Source organism: Haliotis rufescens, unplaced genomic scaffold (genome assembly GCF_023055435.1).
Source record: "Haliotis rufescens isolate VD_foot unplaced genomic scaffold, xgHalRufe1.0.p SCAF_27, whole genome shotgun sequence".
Classification (NCBI taxonomy): domain Eukaryota; kingdom Metazoa; phylum Mollusca; class Gastropoda; order Lepetellida; family Haliotidae; genus Haliotis; species Haliotis rufescens.
In genome coordinates, this window is record NW_025963968.1 from 941,314 (window position 1) to 964,132 (window position 22,819).

A 22,819-nucleotide genomic window follows, 5' to 3' on the forward strand; every position below is an offset into this window, starting at 1 on the left:
ATATACTGAGTCAAATTAAAAACTTCACATTTTTAAAAGTAATCCCATATATGATATACAACGGACAAATGTATCAGAGAAGATAATTTTTAATCATTAATGTCAAAAGAAGGATTTTAATTAACGGTGGTAACCATAATTTGTTCCAAGCACCTACGGTATTCGATAACTACATCAACAGTTTAAATCATAAGTCCCAAGCACGAAAATCTGATGGCACACAAGTTCAGTAGCGTGTGTGGCCACCATGTGCGTTGACAACTGCCACACAACGCCTCCGCATGGTCCTTGTGATGATTGTGAACACATGATTGGGAAGACGACGCCATTGTTGCTGCAAAATGGTACCAAGATCTTGCAAATTCTGTGGTTGGTTCTGGAGAGTGCGCAGACTTCTGCCAAGAGCATCCCAGACGTGTTCGATGGGATTGAGGTCGGGAGACCTTGACGGCCGGTCCATGATGTTGACTCCCGCATTCTGAAGGAAATTCCTTGTCAAAATTGCTGTGTGGGGTCTGGCATTGTCGTGTTGGAAGATCAAACCGGGTCCATGTGCTGCCACAAAAGGCAGAAATTCTGGTGCCAGTACCTGGTCGCGGTAAGCAGCAGCGTTGAGGTTGCCACGGATGACAAGAAGCCTGGAACGTGCTTTGCCACAGAAAGCACCCCACACCATGACACTTCCGCCTCGAAATCTGTCAACTTCCTGTACACAACACTGGGCGTAACGTTCTTGACGGCGCCTCCACACCCTCGCCCTACCATCAGCAAATCGAAGATTAAATCGGGATTCATCACTGAGTCCATCGTAAGTGTCGCTGTGCCCACAATTGACGTTGACGTCTGTATAATTGAGTCAGAATCAGCCCGCAGAATGGCCGTTGTGCTTGAAGGTGAGCAGTTCTCAGACGGTTTCGAACAGTTTGCGCACTCAGTCTACCCCTAAACAGTTCATTTCTGGTTGATGTAGCCGTCAAAAATCGGTTAAGGAGGTGACGTAAGACAATCTGACGATCCCCTGCATGTGACGTCACACGTGGTCGACCTGGCCGAGGGCGATCAGCGGTGGTACCCGTTTGCTGTAGAAGCGTCTGTAAATCATAAACAGTCCGTCGACTACAACCCGTCGTCCTTGCGACTTCAGCTACGGGCGTTCCTGTCTGCAACATGCCAATGGCACGTTCACGTTGCACATTTGAAAGGCGTGGCATGACAAATGGCCGTAAAGACTTTTGTTTTCTTGTGTTTTTCTTTTTTTGTTAATGACTGCTAAAAGTATGGCTGAAAACACATGCGGTATTATGGCCACGTGACCAGTTGCACGTTAAAAAACACTTTTGCCACTATAATGCTGTGCACATGATTTTGATCGATTCACCTGCAGAAAAACGGGTGTTATCTGAAGACAATACGTGGCCATTACTGTTTAAATACACAATAAGGGCCAACAATGATAACTGGTCAAAATGTTACAATTTTAGGTTTGTGAAGTTTTTAATTTGGTTCAGTATATTATATACTTATTCTAAATAAACACTATATAAATGTATATAGAGCTGTTGTTATGTGCAGTTAATGTTATTGGCGTAGAAATTGGTGTAAATAATTTTGTAGCTACTAGTAAAAACAAAAGTAAATGTTGTCGTGGTCAGATTTAAAATGAAGTGGAGCTTTCAAGAATGGTTTTGTGTTAGAACTAGAGTTACCTGCCCTTGTTGTGTGCATGGACATGGCAAGTGTGGTCGTTCTGAAGGGCAGTTTCTGAAAGACTTGTTGTATTAATAAGAAGATCGACAAGAAGGCGATTCGGTGGCTTTCCGACCTGACTTGTCTGTAACGTAAGGGACCGACCATTTGATATACTCTCTCTCTCATATTTGTTACCTTATCCCTATGTATGTCTCTCACTATACATTATGTACAAAACGAATAATTTTGAGAAACAACGGACCACTTCATGTTAAATTCGTGTCTCCACAAGTTTCGTGTTTCCGCATTTCCCAAAGCTTTTTGTAAAAGTGTGACCTTTTTAAACCGTTACTGACAATGACTTAAGGCTCTTAAGATTTCTACCAAAGCAGTTACAACGCGGGACGTGTTGTGTTTCTCTTTTTTTAGTGTACGAAAATAGAAGTAAAGCAATACACGTCACCAAACGGCCTCTAAACAAAGTAAACTGGTCCACGGGGACCATGTAATGGAGCTTAGTGGGAGCCTCGCCTTGTCGGATCAATTCTAATTAAAGAAGTCCTTTAGAAATACAAAAAGGGTGATCCAATAACCTCGATAAATACTTTTGTTTTTGCTAATCTTTATAGGATGATTTTCAAATTGAATCCCAAATGGTGACTAAGCTAGTTGAAATGGATTGTTTAGATTTTAATCCTGACATGGTCGACAGAAATCTCCACAAAGTCAGAGATAAAATACAAAATGAGCATAGTTATGTTTACTTTTTAACTGGTGTTATGGATGTCCTACTTCTACCATTCAACATTAAGTTGACAGTAACTGGTGCACTTTTGGTACATTTGGTTCCGAGGAATGATGCATGGAGTATTGTGAGGGCTTATATTTATTGTAAATTATTCGATATCAGTCACGTTGCTTAAACTTGTAGTGCAATGGGCAATCGTATAAGAAGGAGTACATGTCAGCCGAAGATGTGTCATATAACGAAGTAAAAATGCTAAACTGTGAATTAAGATGGAAATTACAATCTGATTTCTCGGATAGTTTTGTGGGACCTTTCATATATATCAATAGACGGTAGCCCAGTATATAACAGGTTTGTCTTTGCATCGACTAGACTTTTGGCATCTAGACGCAAATCATCCTCCTTGCCTCTGAACCGTCTAGACGGAGAACAAAGTATACTGATATCTTGATAAAACGAACCACAGGACATTTTAATTCCGTTAAACTGGCAATGCTGCTTATACGGGCGGACTTATTTCCCGTGAATGTAACCGCAACGACACAAACGGTTGATGAGTTTACAACCTGGTGTCAACCTGTATCAACCTGGTGTCTTCACTGGAACTGTACAGTGATTCGTGAGTAAATTCTCTCTTATTTGGTTTTTACTCTTGTCCTTATACCAACATACCAACACCACCTCCCTTCCCAGAACGCCTTGATATAAATGGAACACTGTTTAAAGTCGCGTTAAACCCAACTCACTCACTCCCTTCCCAGAACGCCTTGATATAAATAGAACACTGTTTAAAGCCGCGTTAAACCCAACTCACTCACTCCCTTCCCAGAACGCCGTGATATAAATGTTATACTGTTTAAAGCCGCGTTAAACCCAACTCACTCACTCCCTTCCCAGAACGCTATGATATAAATGGAACACTGTTTAAAGACGCGTTAAACCCAACTCACTCACTCCCTTCCCAGAACGCCGTGATATAAATGGAATACTGTTTAAAGCCGCGTTAAACTCAACTCACTCCCTCCCTTCCCAGAACGACGTGATATAAATGGAACACTGTTTAAAGCCGCGTTAAACCCAACTCACTCACTCCCTTCCCGGAATCGCGGCAACCCAATAACACATACGCCCTTTACATTTGCCATGGTGAGATTTGTTTTATATCGGTAAGTATGTCATTACAGAAAAGTCAATTCCTCCCACAAACTCCTAGCCCAGATATAAATAAGAGCAAAACACCCCTGAAGTGCTGTACCTGTCTTACGCGATGTCACTTATGGGCTGAATGAAGGTAAACATGTCTTACTCGATTAGTAGAATAAAAAGACCATCTTCTTTAGAAACAGAACAAGATTGTTACATGTCAGATGCAGATGGGCTCAATGAAATGATGCAGCTTTTTTAAAAAACAGCGGCATTCAGCCATACTTCAGGGTGTTTCCGTAGGCAGTGGTTGCGCCACTCGGCTCATTTCCACCAGTAATACATCAGATTAATGTTAAACGTAACTACAGATCGGGATTGTCCTCTAGGTTAATGCAATTTGTCAAACCGTTCGAAGCCTGACTAACTTTCAATTATGGGACATAACAAAGTGAACTAGTCAATGTTGTACATTGTTTAAGTAGTTCATTGCAAGTGTATTTGGTCTGTAAGGCCGTTTGTATATTAATGACAGTCGTGATAGGGATCAAATGGACACAGAAACTGAAAAGAACGAGTGCCGAGCAGTCATCGTGTTTATGACTTTAGAGAAAAGTACTCCCCAAGAAATTCATGACCGCATGTCACAAGTGACGTTGCCAGAGAAAATGTTGAGCTAATTTGGGAGGATTTCGTCAAATTTAAAAAGAGATTTGTTACGGGTGATGAAACATTGGTCAACCGCTATGATCCCGAGGCAAAACGTCAATGCATGAAATGGCACCATTCAACTTCTCCCGCACCAAAGAAATTCAAGTATTTAAGGAAATTATGGCCACTGTATTCTTGGAGGCAAAGGGTGTGATCCTTGTTGATTACTTAGAAAGTCATAAGACGGTGACCGTTGCATAATATGCTGATTTGCTTCACTAAGAGATTCTATCAAAAAAAAGCAGCGAGGAATGCGGACTGCTGGAGTTCACATTCGTGGAAAGCGCTGTGGCGACAATGGGGACGGGACCTCAAAGCTCCCGTGAATAGGTATTTCAGGGTGGCTTCCGAAAACTTCTTCCTCACTGGAATTGAAAAGCTCCACTATCGATATGAAAAATATATTGGAAAGCAGGGAGATTATGTTGATCAATATAATAAACACTTTCACAATTGTTGGTTTTGTTTGTTAGTCTTAAAACGTTTTGACCAGCCCTCGTAAATAGCACTGTCGCGATGAACAACTGTTTTGACAGCGAGACGAACGGGTGGCCCTATCGCTGTGCAAAGTTCCGTTCTTTGGACATGACAGAGACCTATGATCGTGGGGTCGAATCCCGGTTCGACTCGATCGTTTTTCTAGGTTTGTAAGCACCGTGGGTTTCACCAGAGTTGTCAACGTCTGAGACCTGCATCACTTCGGGTTTCAGTCCCACGTTCACCTGACACGCCGTCTGATAACTGGAATACAGATCAAAGTTGCGTTAAACTCACTCACTTTCTCCCCCTCCGAAATGACCTCAAATATGCGACGGTTTGCGATGAAATTAAAAATATATCTATGGACGGTTATTTCATCAATTCTTCTTTAAAAACTATTCATCATTTTGTAACCGCTATTTTGAAATAGTCAAGAATGAAAGTTGGTTGGTTGGTTGGTTTGTTGTTTAACGCCGCACTCAGCAATATTCCAGCTATATGACGGCGGTCTGTAAATAATCGAGTCTGGACCAGACAATCCAGTGATCGCCATCATGAGCATCGATCCACGTAATTGGGATCGATGACATGTATCAACCAAATCAGCGAGCCTGACCACCCGATCCCGTTAGTCGCCTTTTACGACAAACATAGTCGCCTTTTATGAAAGTAAATAATCTTGAACGTGAGTAGTGTTTTTACATTTATCGCTACCTGTGACCTCTTTTCCAAACGTTCTGAAATCGCTGACCTATGTACAAATGTATAATTACGCGTTCCAGTAGACAAGTAGTGCCGTTTGAAACCGTAGTCGTCGTCAACAGAGATAAACCTTCTGTGTCTTGAAATTTGATGTAGTCCTACTATAGATATTACAACGCTCGGTTCCAAATATAAATAAGAAGTATCTACTTTACAGAGGGGCTACATCACATTTCCAAACACAGTAAGTTGACCTCCCAACTGAATGACCGGAAGAGAAATAAAGGATTATTTGTTTGTTTGTTTGCTTGTTTGTTCTTTTAACGCCGCAGTTTGCAATATTTCAAGTATATGACGGCGGTCTGTAAATAATCGAGTCTGGACCAGACAATCCAGTGATTGACATCATGAGCATTGATCCATGTAATTGGGATACGATGACATGCATCATCAACCAAGTCAGCGAGCCTGACCCGATCCCGTTAGTCGCCTCTTACGACAAACATAGTCGCCTCTTACGACAAACATAGTCGCCTCTTACGACAAACATAGACGCCTTTTACAGCAAGCATGGTTTGCTGAAGACCTATTCTATCCCGGATCTTCACGGGTCAAATACAGGATGAAAGAAGCGCGTCGGATGGATGTGCAGAAGGATGCCCATGTGTCAGTTGAGGATAGAGCGGTCATGTGATGTCAGACAAACAGACAGCTGATCTCACCCTCGCCTTGCTACAACAGCTATCGCCACACTACTGCAATATAATCCCGTGTAAGTCCATTCAGAACTCGCAATCACAAGTCAGCCGCTCCAAGTGCAAGCGATTGACACGAGTATGCCATCAAAGACCAGCAACCCTTTGAGCAATACCTCCAAGCTTACAGTGTACAGGCTAAAACGTCAGCCCCAGCATACTAAACCACACTCGCGTGATGCCCCTAATACATTTTGACAACATTTTCTTTTTTCATATTTCACAAGCCTTGATATGGTAAAGTGGGATCGTTGAGAGTTAATAATGTTAGAAACCCATCGATATTTTCAAGCCAGTCAAACTCAAGACAACCCCCAAATCAAATTACTGTCTCAGAAATACAGTCTATTTTTGATGCTTTTTGTATAGAATCCGACAACATCTAAACGATATTCAAATTACTGCCCGTACGCTGAATTTAATATCGACCCCTTGAAGAGACTAGACACTTGGGGCCCATCTTCGAGGCCCCCAACACGCTTGAGAAAGACCCGATATCCACCACGAACGAGAGCGATCAGCCACCGCAGGCTCTTGAGATTGGACCCGCTTGCAACAGCGATTTCTCAGTTTTGTATAAAATCGTGTTATCCATTGGACAGATGTCAAAGTCGAAGATAGGAATCCTTTGAGATTTGTACTGCCCCATAATGGACTTTATCAGCGCTTTGAACAAATTTTCTCCGACATCATCCGAGATAAATGCACACCGTTACCGTATTTATACCTCCTTAGGCCTAGTTATAAATGCAACACGCACCTCATTGCCAGTTGCGATGCACCATTCGTAAGCTTGCCCCGGCGTTAGATAAATTAAGCCGGCTTATAGGACTGGGTCTAGACCTCTGATTATATTCTCTGGATCAGAACATCTAATAAAGGGCTAATACGTTTTACTTTAGGCCCACTGAGAAAGGTTTTATTGCTTTGCTTTATGTGCACATATAATACAGGAAAACGACGGAGTTTGGGATAAAATGGTTGGTTTTCGAGCAATTCATGTATATGATGGTTTCCCGTGCTGTAATGCTGATATTGGCCTAAATGTGATTCTAATAATAACTTAGAAATATTTTTTTTGTCCTGACCGAGATTTGTCTGTAATCGTTGTCTTTCGTCCGACGGTTTCTGAGTAAACGATGTTTGGAGAGATGATCGCTGGATCCGGACTTGTGACAGTCTACACCCGTGTTTGGCGAAATGATCGATGGACTTGTGACAGTCTACACCCGTGTTTGGCGAGATGATGGATGGACTTGTGACAGTCTACGCCCGTGTTTGGCGAGATGATGGATGGACTTGTGACAGTCTACGCCCGTGTTTGGCGAGATGATGGATGGACTTGTGACAGTCTACACCCGTGTTTGGCGAGATGATGGATGGACTTGTGACAGTCTACGCCCGTGTTTGGCGAGATGATCGATGGACTTGTGACAGTCTACGCCCGTGTTTGGCGAGATGATGGATGGACTTGTGTCAGTCTACGCCCGTGTTTGGCGAGATGATGGATGGACTTGTGACAGTCTACACCCGTGTTTGGCGAGATGATGGATGGACTTGTGGCAGTCTACACCCGTGTTTGGCGAGATGATGGATGGACTTGTGACAGTCTACGCCCGTGTTTGACGAGATGATGGATGGACTTGTGACAGTCTACGCCCGTGTTTGGCGAGATGATGGATGGACTTGTGACAGTCTATACCCGTGTTTGACGAGATGATGGATGGACTTGTGACAGTCTACGCCCGTGTTTGGCGAGATGATGGATGGACTTGTGACAGTCTACACCCGTGTTTGGCGAGATGATGGATGGACTTGTGACAGTCTACGCCCGTGTTTGGCGAGATGATGGATGGACTTGTGACAGTCTACGCCCGTGTTTGGCGAGATGATGGATGGACTTGTGACAGTCTACACCCGTGTTTGGCGAGATGATGGATGGACTTGTGACAGTCTACACCCGTGTTTGGTGGCAGCTGAACATGAAACAAACAAGAAGTGGTCACTCGATGGTGATGCACTTGATACGGGTATCGTCGTTGTGTTTTGGACCTTAAGTTTGCGGTCGTTCGGCAACTGTTTTCAGTCTACTAACGTTTTGATAACGTTTGTAATATTTGATCAAATCAAATTCTCAAGTGTATATTTGAGGGACCTAAATTGTAGTATTTTATTAATTTGTCACATTTCGACTTGCGAAGAGTCGTGACATATCTGACTGTTCCCCATCACAGGCCGGACATACTCCTACCTTCCCTATCACAGGCCGGACATACTCCCTACTTCTCCATCACAGGTCGGACATACTCCCACCTTCCCTATCACAGGCCGGACATACTCCCCACTTCTCCATCACAGGTCGGACATACTCCCACCTTCCCTATCACAGGTCGGACATACTCCCACCTTCCCTACCACAGGCCGGACATACTCCCACCTTCCCTATCACAGGCCGGACATACTCCTACCTTCCCTATTACAGGCCGGACATACTCCTACCTTCCCTACCACAGGCCGGACATACTCCCACCTTCCCTATCACAGGCCGGACATACTCCTACCTTCCCTATCACAGGTCGGACATACTCCCTACTTCCCTATCACAGGCCGGACATACTCCTACCTTCCCCACCACAGGCCGGACATACTCCCACCTTCCCTATCACAGGCCGGACATACTCCTACCTTCCCTATTACAGGCCGGACATACTCCTACCTTCCCTATTACAGGCCGGACATACTCCCACCTTCCCTATCACAGGCCGGACATACTCCCACCTTCCCTATTACAGGCCGGACATACTCCCACCTTCCCACCTTCCCTATCACAGGCCGGACATACTCCCACCTTCCCTATCACAGGCCGGACATACTCCCCACTTCTCCATCACAGGTCGGACATACTCCCACCTTCCCTATCACAGGTCGGACATACTCCCACCTTCCCTACCACAGGCCGGACATACTCCCACCTTCCCTATCACAGGCCGGACATACTCCTACCTTCCCTATTACAGGCCGGACATACTCCTACCTTCCCTACCACAGGCCAGACATACTCCCACCTTCCCTATCACAGGCCGGACATACTCCCCACTTCACCATCACAGGCCGGACATACTCCCTACTTCTCTACCACAGGCCGGACATACTCCCTACTTCTCTACCACAGGTCGGACATACTCCCACCTTCCCCATCACAGGCCGGACATACTCCTACCTTCCCCACCACAGGTCGGACATACTCCTACCTTCCCTACCACAGGCCGGACATACTCCCACCTTCCCCACCACAGGTCGGACATACTCCCTACTTCTCTACCACAGGCCGGACATACTCCCACCTTCCCCATCACAGGCCGGACATACTCCTACCTTCCCCACCACAGGTCGGACATACTCCCTACTTCTCTACCACAGGCCGGACATACTCCCTACTTCTCTATCACAGGCCGGACATACTCCCTACTTCTCTACCACAGGCCGGACATACTCCCTACTTCTCTACCACAGGTCGGACATACTCCCACCTTCCCCATCACAGGCCGGACATACTCCTACCTTCCCCACCACAGGTCGGACATACTCCTACCTTCCCTACCACAGGCCGGACATACTCCCACCTTCCCCACCACAGGTCGGACATACTCCCTACTTCTCTACCACAGGCCGGACATACTCCCACCTTCCCCATCACAGGCCGGACATACTCCTACCTTCCCCACCACAGGTCGGACATACTCCCTACTTCTCTACCACAGGCCGGACATACTCCCTACTTCTCCATCACAGGTCGGACATACTCCCTACTTCTCTACCACAGGTCGGACATACTCCCTACTTCTCTACCACAGGTCGGACATACTCCCTACTTCTCTACCACAGGCCGGACATACTCCCACCTTCCCCACCACAGGTCGGACATACTCCCTACTTCTCCATCACAGGCCGGACATACTCCCACCTTCCCCACCACAGGTCGGACATACTCCCTACTTCTCCATCACAGGTCGGACATACTCCCTACTTCTCTACCACAGGCCGGACATACTCCCTACTTCTCTACCACAGGTCGGACATACTCCCTACTTCTCTACCACAGGTCGGACATACTCCCTACTTCTCTACCACAGGTCGGACATACTCCCTACTTCTCTACCACAGGTCGGACATACTCCCTACTTCTCTACCACAGGTCGGACATACTCCCACCTTCCCCATCACAGGCCGGACATACTCCTACCTTCCCCACCACAGGTCGGACATACTCCCTACTTCTCTACCACAGGCCGGACATACTCCTACCTTCCCCACCACAGGTCGGACATACTCCCTACTTCTCTACCACAGGCCGGACATACTCCCTACTTCTCTACCACAGGTCGGACATACTCCTACCTTCCCCATCACAGGCCGGACATACTCCTACCTTCCCCACCACAGGTCGGACATACTCCCTACTTCTCTACCACAGGCCGGACATACTCCCTACTTCTCTACCACAGGCCGGACATACTCCTACCTTCCCCACCACAGGTCGGACATACTCCCTACTTCTCTACCACAGGCCGGACATACTCCTACCTTCCCCACCACAGGTCGGACATACTCCCTACTTCTCTACCACAGGCCGGACATACTCCCTACTTCTCTACCACAGGTCGGACATACTCCCACCTTCCCCATCACAGGCCGGACATACTCCTACCTTCCCCACCACAGGTCGGACATACTCCCTACTTCTCTACCACAGGTCGGACATACTCCCACCTTCCCCATCACAGGCCGGACATACTCCTACCTTCCCCACCACAGGTCGGACATACTCCCTACTTCTCTACCACAGGTCGGACATACTCCCACCTTCCCCATCACAGGCCGGACATACTCCCACCTTCCCCACCACAGGTCGGACATACTCCTACCTTCCCTATCACAGGCCGGACATACTCCTACCTTCCCCATCACAGGCCGGACATACTCCCTACTTCTCTACCACAGGTCGGACATACTCCCACCTTCCCCATCACAGGCCGGACATACTCCCACCTTCCCCATCACAGGTCGGACATACTCCCACCTTCCCCACCACAGGTCGGACATACTCCCTACTTCTCTACCACAGGCCGGACATACTCCCTACTTCTCTACCACAGGTCGGACATACTCCCACCTTCCCCATCACAGGCCGGACATACTCCCACCTTCCCCATCACAGGCCGGACATACTCCTACCTTCCCCACCACAGGTCGGACATACTCCCTACTTCTCTACCACAGGTCGGACATACTCCCACCTTCCCCATCACAGGCCGGACATACTCCCACCTTCCCCATCACAGGCCGGACATACTCCTACCTTCCCCACCACAGGTCGGACATACTCCCTACTTCTCTACCACAGGCCGGACATACTCCTACCTTCCCCACCACAGGTCGGACATACTCCCTACTTCTCCATCACAGGCCGGACATACTCCTACCTTCCCCACCACAGGTCGGACATACTCCCTACTTCTCTACCACAGGCCGGACATACTCCCTACTTCTCTACCACAGGCCGGACATACTCCCACCTTCCCCACCACAGGTCGGACATACTCCCTACTTCTCTACCACAGGTCGGACATACTCCCACCTTCCCCACCACAGGTCGGACATACTCCCTACTTCTCTACCACAGGTCGGACATACTCCCACCTTCCCCATCACAGGCCGGACATACTCCCACCTTCCCCATCACAGGTCGGACATACTCCCACCTTCCCCACCACAGGTCGGACATACTCCCTACTTCTCTACCACAGGCCGGACATACTCCCACCTTCCCCACCACAGGTCGGACATACTCCCTACTTCTCTACCACAGGCCGGACATACTCCCACCTTCCCCATCACAGGCCGGACATACTCCTACCTTCCCCACCACAGGTCGGACATACTCCCTACTTCTCTACCACAGGCCGGACATACTCCCACCTTCCCCACCACAGGTCGGACATACTCCCTACTTCTCCATCACAGGCCGGACATACTCCCTACTTCTCTACCACAGGCCGGACATACTCCCTACTTCTCTACCACAGGCCGGACATACTCCTACCTTCCCCACCACAGGTCGGACATACTCCCTACTTCCCCACCACAGGCCGGACATACTCCCACCTTCCCCACCACAGGTCGGACATACTCCCTACTTCTCTACCACAGGCCGGACATACTCCCACCTTCCCCATCACAGGCCGGACATACTCCTACCTTCCCCACCACAGGTCGGACATACTCCCTACTTCTCTACCACAGGCCGGACATACTCCTACCTTCCCCACCACAGGTCGGACATACTCCCTACTTCTCCATCACAGGCCGGACATACTCCTACCTTCCCCACCACAGGTCGGACATACTCCCTACTTCTCTACCACAGGCCGGACATACTCCTACCTTCCCCACCACAGGTCGGACATACTCCCTACTTCTCCATCACAGGTCGGACATACTCCCTACTTCTCTACCACAGGCCGGACATACTCCTACCTTCCCCACCACAGGTCGGACATACTCCCTACTTCCCCACCACAGGCCGGACATACTCCCTACTTCTCTACCACAGGTCGGACATACTCCCTACTTCTCTATCACAGGCCGGACATACTCCTACCTTCCCCACCACAGGTCGGACATACTCCCTACTTCTCTACCACAGGTCGGACATACTCCCTACTTCTCTATCACAGGCCGGACATACTCCTACCTTCCCCACCACAGGCCGGACATACTCCCACCTTCCCTATCACAGGTCGGACATACTCCTACCTTCCCTATCACAGGCCGGACATACTCCTACCTTCCCCATCACAGGCCGGACATACTCCCTACTTCTCTACCACAGGTCGGACATACTCCCACCTTCCCCATCACAGGCCGGACATACTCCCACCTTCCCCATCACAGGTCGGACATACTCCCACCTTCCCCACCACAGGTCGGACATACTCCCTACTTCTCTACCACAGGCCGGACATACTCCCTACTTCTCTACCACAGGTCGGACATACTCCCACCTTCCCCATCACAGGCCGGACATACTCCCACCTTCCCCATCACAGGCCGGACATACTCCTACCTTCCCCACCACAGGTCGGACATACTCCCTACTTCTCTACCACAGGTCGGACATACTCCCACCTTCCCCATCACAGGCCGGACATACTCCCACCTTCCCCATCACAGGCCGGACATACTCCTACCTTCCCCACCACAGGTCGGACATACTCCCTACTTCTCTACCACAGGCCGGACATACTCCTACCTTCCCCACCACAGGTCGGACATACTCCCTACTTCTCCATCACAGGCCGGACATACTCCTACCTTCCCCACCACAGGTCGGACATACTCCCTACTTCTCTACCACAGGTCGGACATACTCCCACCTTCCCCACCACAGGTCGGACATACTCCCTACTTCTCTACCACAGGTCGGACATACTCCCACCTTCCCCATCACAGGCCGGACATACTCCCACCTTCCCCATCACAGGTCGGACATACTCCCACCTTCCCCACCACAGGTCGGACATACTCCCTACTTCTCTACCACAGGCCGGACATACTCCCACCTTCCCCACCACAGGTCGGACATACTCCCTACTTCTCTACCACAGGCCGGACATACTCCCACCTTCCCCATCACAGGCCGGACATACTCCTACCTTCCCCACCACAGGTCGGACATACTCCCTACTTCTCTACCACAGGCCGGACATACTCCCTACTTCTCTACCACAGGTCGGACATACTCCCACCTTCCCCACCACAGGTCGGACATACTCCCTACTTCTCCATCACAGGCCGGACATACTCCCTACTTCTCTACCACAGGCCGGACATACTCCCTACTTCTCTACCACAGGCCGGACATACTCCTACCTTCCCCACCACAGGTCGGACATACTCCCTACTTCCCCACCACAGGCCGGACATACTCCCACCTTCCCCACCACAGGTCGGACATACTCCCTACTTCTCTACCACAGGCCGGACATACTCCCACCTTCCCCATCACAGGCCGGACATACTCCTACCTTCCCCACCACAGGTCGGACATACTCCCTACTTCTCTACCACAGGTCGGACATACTCCTACCTTCCCCACCACAGGTCGGACATACTCCCTACTTCTCCATCACAGGCCGGACATACTCCTACCTTCCCCACCACAGGTCGGACATACTCCCTACTTCTCTACCACAGGCCGGACATACTCCTACCTTCCCCACCACAGGTCGGACATACTCCCTACTTCCCCACCACAGGCCGGACATACTCCCTACTTCTCTACCACAGGTCGGACATACTCCCTACTTCTCTATCACAGGCCGGACATACTCCTACCTTCCCCACCACAGGTCGGACATACTCCCTACTTCTCTACCACAGGTCGGACATACTCCCTACTTCTCTATCACAGGCCGGACATACTCCTACCTTCCCCACCACAGGCCGGACATACTCCCACCTTCCCTATCACAGGCCGGACATACTCCTACCTTCCCTATTACAGGCCGGACATACTCCCACCTTCCCTATCACAGGCCGGACATACTCCCACCTTCCCCACCACAGGCCGGACATACTCCCACCTTCCCTATCACAGGTCGGACATACTCCCACCTTCCCTATCACAGGCCGGACATACTCCTACCTTCCCTATTACAGGCCGGACATACTCCCTACTTCTCTACCACAGGCCGGACATACTCCCTACTTCTCTACCACAGGCCGGACAAACTCCTACCTTCCCTATTACAGGCCGGACATACTCCTACCTTCCCTATTACAGGCCGGACATACTCCTACCTTCCCTATTACAGGCCGGACATACTCCTACCTTCCCTATTACAGGCCGGACATACTCCTACCTTCCCTATTACAGGCCGGACATACTCCCACCTTCCCTATTACAGGCCGGACATACTCCTACCTTCCCTATTACAGGCCGGACATACTCCCACCTTCCCTATCACAGGCCGGACATACTCCCTACTTCTCTACCACAGGCCGGACATACTCCTACCTTCCCTATTACAGGCCGGACATACTCCTACCTTCCCTATTACAGGCCGGACATACTCCTACCTTCCCTATCACAGGCCGGACATACTCCCACCTTCCCCACCACAGGCCGGACATACTCCCTACTTCTCTATTACAGGTCGGACATACTCCTACCTTCCCCACCACAGGCCGGACATACTCCTACCTTCCCCATCACAGGTCGGACATACTCCCACCTTCCCCACCACAGGCCGGACATACTCCCACCATCTCTATTACAGGTCGGACATACTCCCACCTTCCCCACCACAGGCCGGACATACTCCCACCATCTCTATCACAGGCCGGACATACTCCCACCTTCCCCACCACAGGCCGGACATACTCCCTACTTCTCTATCACAGGTCGGACATACTCCCACCTTCCCCACCACAGGCCGGACATACTCCCACCATCTCTATTACAGGTCGGACATACTCCCACCTTCCCCACCACAGGCCGGACATACTCCCACCATCTCTATCACAGGCCGGACATACTCCTACCTTCCCTATCACAGGCCGGACATACTCCCACCTTCCCTATCACAGGCCGGACATACTCCCACCATCTCTATTACAGGTCGGACATACTCCTACCTTCCCCACCACAGGCCGGACATATAAAAAAATATCACCCTCGTGTCTTTGATATCTCAGTTAGATTCTCTATATAGCTTCATCCAGCGAGGAGTCCAGGTTACAACAGCAGCCGATGCCGTAACTCAATGGATGGAGTGGTCAGCTCCCGCCATGGCCTGGCCAACGCGGTGGTTCGTTGCTTATAATATCAATCACTAAATTGTCTAGTCGATTAATGACAGGCCGCCGTCATATAACAGGAATATTTCAGAGTTTTGGGCCAATCACCAAACACTCGTCCAGCCACTCAACTGAAGAAGTACACCATGACATAGTTCTTCTCAAGTCACTAATATCTGCACAAGATGGCTTCAGTTCCTCTGATCGTTACAATTCCTGGCAAAACTCCCCGATATCCTGGCAAAATAATGACGGAATACTTACACACGGGAAGTGTATTATAAACACTCGAAGAGCTCAAGATATTATTCCGCAAGAGATTCACAAAGAGTTCTGCCGCGGATATTGTAAGACTTGCAGCAAAGGAGTTGTGCATACGTGACGCTTAACTCGGAGATCGCTCGAGGCCGTGCTTCCTCGTGTGACTTAAGAAGAGACTTACGCTATCCGCAACTGTGAGCGAAGCTTGCGATGATGCTACAGACTCTGATGGCATGAGATTGATTCCTGAGATTCCTTCAGAATCATCAACAGCAAAGTAAGATTATGCACGATGACACTTGTCGTGAGATAACTGAGATATTGTTCAAAGCGACGTTAACCCCCCCCCCCCCCCCCCCCCCCCCCTACTCTTTGATCCGTCTTCCAATATCTTTAGTTCTTCATGGTTATTGTGACGCACAAACCTTGTGCAGAATTATTCACCGTTAAAATCAACCTTACATATTTTGAGAACCGTCTCCGTGGTCTAATGGTAGAGCGTCCGCCCGGAGAGCGGAAGGTCCGGGGTTCGATCCCCAGCCGCGTCATACCAAAAGACGTGAAAAGATGGTACTTGTTGTTACCCTGTCTGGCGCTCTGCATTAAGGGGCTGGTCGGCTCGGAGTCAGTATACTGTGTGTGAGTGGGGTATTCATGTTAAACTGCGTCATCCTAGTGAGCTAGCACTATAAATCGGCATCAGTCCGGACTAGTACAAGCAGCCACACACACACACACACGCACACACACACACTCGTACATGCACGTCGCTATATAAGTGCAATAGTCTTGGACGCGACGTTTAACCCAATTCACCTCACCTCACCTCACATATTTTGAGACACATACAGAAAAATATAATCCTTGCTGGCAAACATGATATGTACTTTCTAAGTTTTATCTCCTTTGAATGAGTAATGTTTTGTCAGTGTTTCATTACTAGTGATTAATAGTTATTAATTTCGTAATTTTATATACATAACACAAATAAGATAAAACTTACCAAAGGCGTATAACGAGATATTATTTAAAACCGCTTCGGTAATTCAACAAGTTTTCAGTTATCTTTCATGATGGCCCTTATTATTAGACTACGTAAATCTTCCAACGTGTTTTCCTTTTTTCTTCCAGTCCTAATTTTTTATGACATTTAAAGAGTGAAAAGTAACACGCATTGTATGACAGATCAGTGAAATACCACGAACTCCTTCCGGCCAATTTGAACTTCTTCGAACATAAAAGCTTTTGAACCCGGTGTACGATGCTGTTAGACTCATTATCTTATTTCTCCTCCCCTCCCCCGGCGTCGGCTGATGTAAAGCCAGGCTGTGTTAACATACAGCATTGTGTAGGTGATGCAGTGTCTCGATGATAAGGTAGATGACATGGTCATATAACGAGGCGCGTTATAACGAAAATGATCATTATATTACAGGTATCAGGGAAAAACGTGGCGTTCAAAGCTTTACCATTGTACTCATTCCACACTTTCAATGACGATGGTATCAGTGGAATTAGGTCAATGGAAATATCAATCCGACTAACTCAATACAGAAGTTGGGAGCTTAAGTGTACTTGAGTAGTTTAGATGTTGTGAGTGAATCAGTGAATGTTCATTCCAGCTCTATGATGGCCGACTCGAAATAATTGAGTCTGGACCAGACAGTCCACTGATTGATATTATGAGGAAAGATCCACGACGTCGGGTTATGGTGAGACGCTATCAACCAAGTCACGAACCTGACAACCTAATCCATTAATCCATCCCTCTATCATAAACGTGAATCCACGGGGTCATTATCTTCGAAAACGAGGCTAAGGGAGGCAACTCTGTACGCGTTCCAAAGGACATGCTTTCGATGATAGGCTCTCACAAACCATGGGGACTGATAACAAAGACAGTTCCCGTGTCTTTGGCCATGTTGGCATTGCTGGGGGTTAGTGCCCCCTCACCCCACCCCTATCCCCACTCATAATAAATAAGTAATGATACATTTTGGCGACCCCCCTCTGTCATTGTGTCATGTGTCATTGTTCATGTCAGCGTTTTTAGTAATTCACTCGCAGATGATAAATCTGCATCTGGCAGCTAACTTGTATCCCCGATATGTTTCCTCTAACTACAACACCGATCCTCGGTCGAGCGACACTCAAGGAAAAGATAACGACGCAAGAAAGCCTATTTTACGCTTTTACATTTTTCATTATATTTGGCAATTTGAAAATGTGACATACACAAAACATCGCTTAAAGATATGTTGAAACTAAAAATAAAATCAACTAAATTAATCATCGCCATCCAAAAGAAGTTAATACATCCAATAATTACTAACAAACAAAAACATCGTGAAAATGTAAACACTAAATTAATTGAATGACTGAACAAACGCAAACCCCCTTTACCTCCTTAATGATGTCACAACATAACGTATAGTTCTACCCTAACTTTATTTAACCCAAAGGGTACATATATTCGATGTTATTGCCCATTAATACAATGAAATTCATATTCACGGTTTAAGGGGACATTGTCGTATTGCCGGGGGAGCCATGCTGATAACGTGATCCTTAATTGGCCGCACTAACAGAGCCTTTGGATGGCCTAATGAGCTTCAGTGACCCATTTTGGCGTGTGATCTCGCCTGTAGCACCCTAAACCTTAATTAGTAGACTTTATGGAATTAACCAATACAAGATATACCCAATAAGGAAGTATTGGACAAGCGGAGGAATTGGCCAGAAGTACGGAACAGAAGACCTTGTGCTGTAATTACTTTGCTGGTCGGAAGCCCTGCAGTCAACGGCAAATCACCGCCCCGGGACGGCACCTTACTGATATCCTTCCGCGCGTATTCTTCATGGTTATATCTGCCCAGTTGAGTATTAATTTTGAACAAGTTTTGCGGAAACCAGATGAAGGGAAACCCAGTTTTGTCATCTGATGGTAATTCGATAGCCTTTTTATTCCATTCGTTGGCTTAATTAGGGCATGATTCGGAGAATCGACAAAGCAAAGCCTCCAGTGTTTTGTCGTCTTTCGTTTATTTCGGGCACCGGGGCCACCACTTGGGCACGTGTAAAAAGGTGAACATTACTTGGAAGTTCTCTGACGAAGACGGCGCCTAGTTTTATGCGTTAGGAATCTTTTAAATATAACAGGTTCTTGGAGGAGTTTTAGACCATTTTGTGCAGACGGTAAAGCCGTGCTCTCAAGACTCTGTAGGACGCTGTGACGGGAGTTCTTTATGGACCACGTGTTGGATTAACAAAATCAAGTAAATACAGGAGAAAGAATATACCCCGTTCATTAACAGGCCTCAGTGTGTTAGTTATTCTGAAAGACCTGTCAACACATTCTCATCATCTAACGTGATTCACATTGACCGAATTAGTGTGGGTAGATTTCACGCCTTGAAACAAGCAGCATATAATTGTACTACTCCCCTATATAAGGTTTTCGTATACAAATATGAAATATTACTTGACGACTGCACCGGTAAAGTAAATATTGAACGTAAGGTGACGGTAAAGTGTCTCTTTGCAGTCAACGCGTCGTTATTTCCGTGAGTGAGTGAGTATGGTTTTACCCCGCTATTAGCAATATTCCAGCAATATCACGACAGGGGACACCAGGAATAGGCTTCACATCTAATTTTTCTATATTTTTTTCTATATTTTAATTTGTATGTATATTTATTAATTTCTCATAGACTTACGTACATCTGCGTGTTTCCGTCCCCCCCTCCCCCGTACAGAACAACCTGAAGGACCAATGACAGCGCTATTTCGGGATGCCCAATGAACCGTCAACATCATACTGCAGATCCGCGACGTCCATATTTAACCCTGACAACAGAGGATGTGTCGTAATGGGAATTAAGCTCGGAGCAAGGGCTTGTTCAAAAGAGAAAATAACCGATTCAGGATCACGTGACAAAGAAACAAATCGATTCTAACTGAAAGGATCATAGGAATGCAACGTCGTCATGAAAATAAAATAACCATGGGAAAAAAACAGCCATGTAAAATTACTCTAATTATGTTTACTGTAACAAAATTAGTTAAAAATACCGCAGCATGGTCTCCCTTTATGATATTTAATCCTCTGATATGTTCCCTCCCGCCATGCAAGCTACATGAAAGTCTCCATTATCTAAAGCCAGATGTCGTCACGAAATGCCGAAATTGAATTTTAAGCCGACTCGTGTGTTCAAACGCCTTGAAATTCATAATCACACGGCCCAGGGAAATACTTTCGTCAGCAAAGTCAGAATCAATCTAAAATTTGTTTGATCGGCCATTAAGTAAGAATAAGTTTCAAAAACACAGCACACGGATCATCACGGCTGACTGAAGTTGTTTAGCCCTGGACCCCATCACGGAGAGAATCGCTTCACGACGCCCAACATGGCGACTCAACACGTCGTCCGCAAACTTTTAAATAACTTGTTACAGTCATTACATTCACGTGCAGATTTACCCTTTAGACATGAAAAGGGTCTTCTGAATTGAACAATGTCAGCTAAATGATCCGGGAGGATCTGAATTATTCTAAAGGCGCCAGGACGCGCCGTATGCCAACGCGATCCTGTGATGTTTAAAGTTAAAGCGAAGGAGAGAGAAAAATGTTCCTCCGCCATATTGTTTATATTGATTCTTTAAAGAGGCCCCCTAAATGGCCTGGAAGTAGAACTTGCTTCAGTCTTGATGGGTAATTTAGTGTAATAATAATAAATTGGTCGGGGAACAGGTTGGTGGTGTATTTTCTAAGTGCGTGATATCAATATTGATGATGTTTAGGCTACGGTGGGAAGTGCTTTCATTGAGGGAGGCTTACGTTTAGGAACACTTTCATGGCGAAGCAGTTTCTGGAAGTTCTTAAAGTAACACATTTTATAGCAATTATCGGTTATGATTAGATAATAATAATAATGCTGTGGAGTGGTTTTACTGAGCCTAATCACGTGGCCTAATATACTAATGTAGTTTGGAGCCCATTTTCGCATTGTTATCACAAACACAATAACGACGTCTAATGTTTCCGGGTGGATCACGTGCCCTTACCATAATATGTTGATGCTATTATTAACTTAAAACAATGGGTAAACACAATATAGGAAAATAAGTGAGTGTACAATAGTGTTAACCCTTTATCATCAACAGGTATTGAAAGTAGTTTGGGTTTGACTGTCCGAGCAGTGGTCAATGACAGGGCAGTGGGGTAGCACAGTGGTAAATCGATCTCCGCAGGTTCGATCACCATATGGACATCGATGTTTTCAATCTATTCCTGGTATCCCCAGCTGTGTAATTGTGTTAATATTACTTAAAGTCTAAAATTCATTAAAACATATTTCAACATATCTTTTGTTTATTTTGTGTGCTATTTAACGCCACACTATGCAATAATCAGCTTATGACGGAGGTCTGTAAATAATCTAGTCTGGACCAGACAATCCAGTGATTGACATCAATTAAGTGACCGAGCCTGACCATCCGATACGTTCAGTTGCCTCTTGCATGTTGTTTAACGCCGCACTCAGCAATATTCCAGCTATGTGACGACTGTCTGTAAATAATCGATTCTGGACCAGACAATCAAGTGATTGACATCATGAGCATCGAGACCCGTGAAGATTCGGGTTAGAATAGGTGTTCAGCAACTCCTGCTTGCCGTAAAAGGCAACTATGCTTGTCAAAAGAAGCGTCTAACGGGATCGGGTGGCCAGGCTCGCTGACTTGGTAGAAGCATGTCATCGATTTCGTGGATAGATGCTCATGATATCAATCACTGGATTGTCTGGTCCAGATTCGAGTTTTCACAGACCGCCGTCATAAAGCTGGAATATTGCTGAGTGCGGCGTAAAACAACAAACCAACCAACCAAAATGAGCATCGAACCACGCAATTGGGATACGATGACATGCATCAACCAAATCGGTGAGCCTGACCACCCGATTCTGTTTGTCCCTTTTACGACAAGCATAGTTGCCTCTTATGGCAAGCATGGGTTGCTGAAGACAGGTTATAGTGAGAATCCATTATAGTGAGCACCATACCCTTCCACGGACCACCAAAGTGGTAAACGCCTGAAACCTTCATCACTTCGGGCTTTCCTCCCACATCAAGCTGACACTCGTCACAAACACGTGCAAATCCAAGTCAACTATAAGGAACTGCATCGAACATTATTTTGTCGCTGGTGCGTCAAACTTGGAAATGTCCTCCACATGCATCCGATAAAACGTTTTGAAAGCTCAGGTCTTAAATGTTGTATCCCTGATAAAACACACACATTTATTCAAGAGGTTTGTGACGCTCTTTGACTCTGTCCTAACAAGCGGTGCTTAGTCATGAGGTGAGTGGGCAAGGTTGTCTGTGTTTTAACGACGTGTCAGTTTCTCGAGGGAAGAAAGTGGGTGATGATAAACCAAGGATCGTTTTTAGGTGAATCTGGGAATCTAGCCTA

At 47.1% G+C, this 22,819-nt stretch overlaps 1 protein-coding gene across 1 annotated transcript; it reads left to right on the plus strand.

Annotated features, from left to right (window-relative positions):
- The first annotated feature begins 874 nt into the window (after positions 1-874).
- On the plus strand, positions 875-15,954 carry LOC125384125 (extensin-like). Its single transcript, XM_048402555.1, has 6 exons — positions 875-893; positions 10,858-11,322; positions 12,315-12,624; positions 13,245-13,957; positions 14,144-14,515; positions 15,353-15,954. Exons 1-6 carry the CDS (start codon positions 875-877, stop codon positions 15,952-15,954), a joined length of 2,481 nt encoding a protein of 826 aa, XP_048258512.1.
- The last annotated feature ends 6,865 nt before the right edge of the window (positions 15,955-22,819 follow it).

Excerpts from the sequence above, each read along its gene's own strand:
- LOC125384125 (XM_048402555.1), top strand. Across the intron at positions 12,625-13,244 it reads TCCTACCTTCCCCACCACAG|GCCGGACATACTCCCTACTT; the intron begins GTCGGACATACT and ends TCTCTACCACAG. Across the intron at positions 13,958-14,143 it reads TCCTACCTTCCCCACCACAG|GCCGGACATACTCCTACCTT; the intron begins GTCGGACATACT and ends TCTCTACCACAG.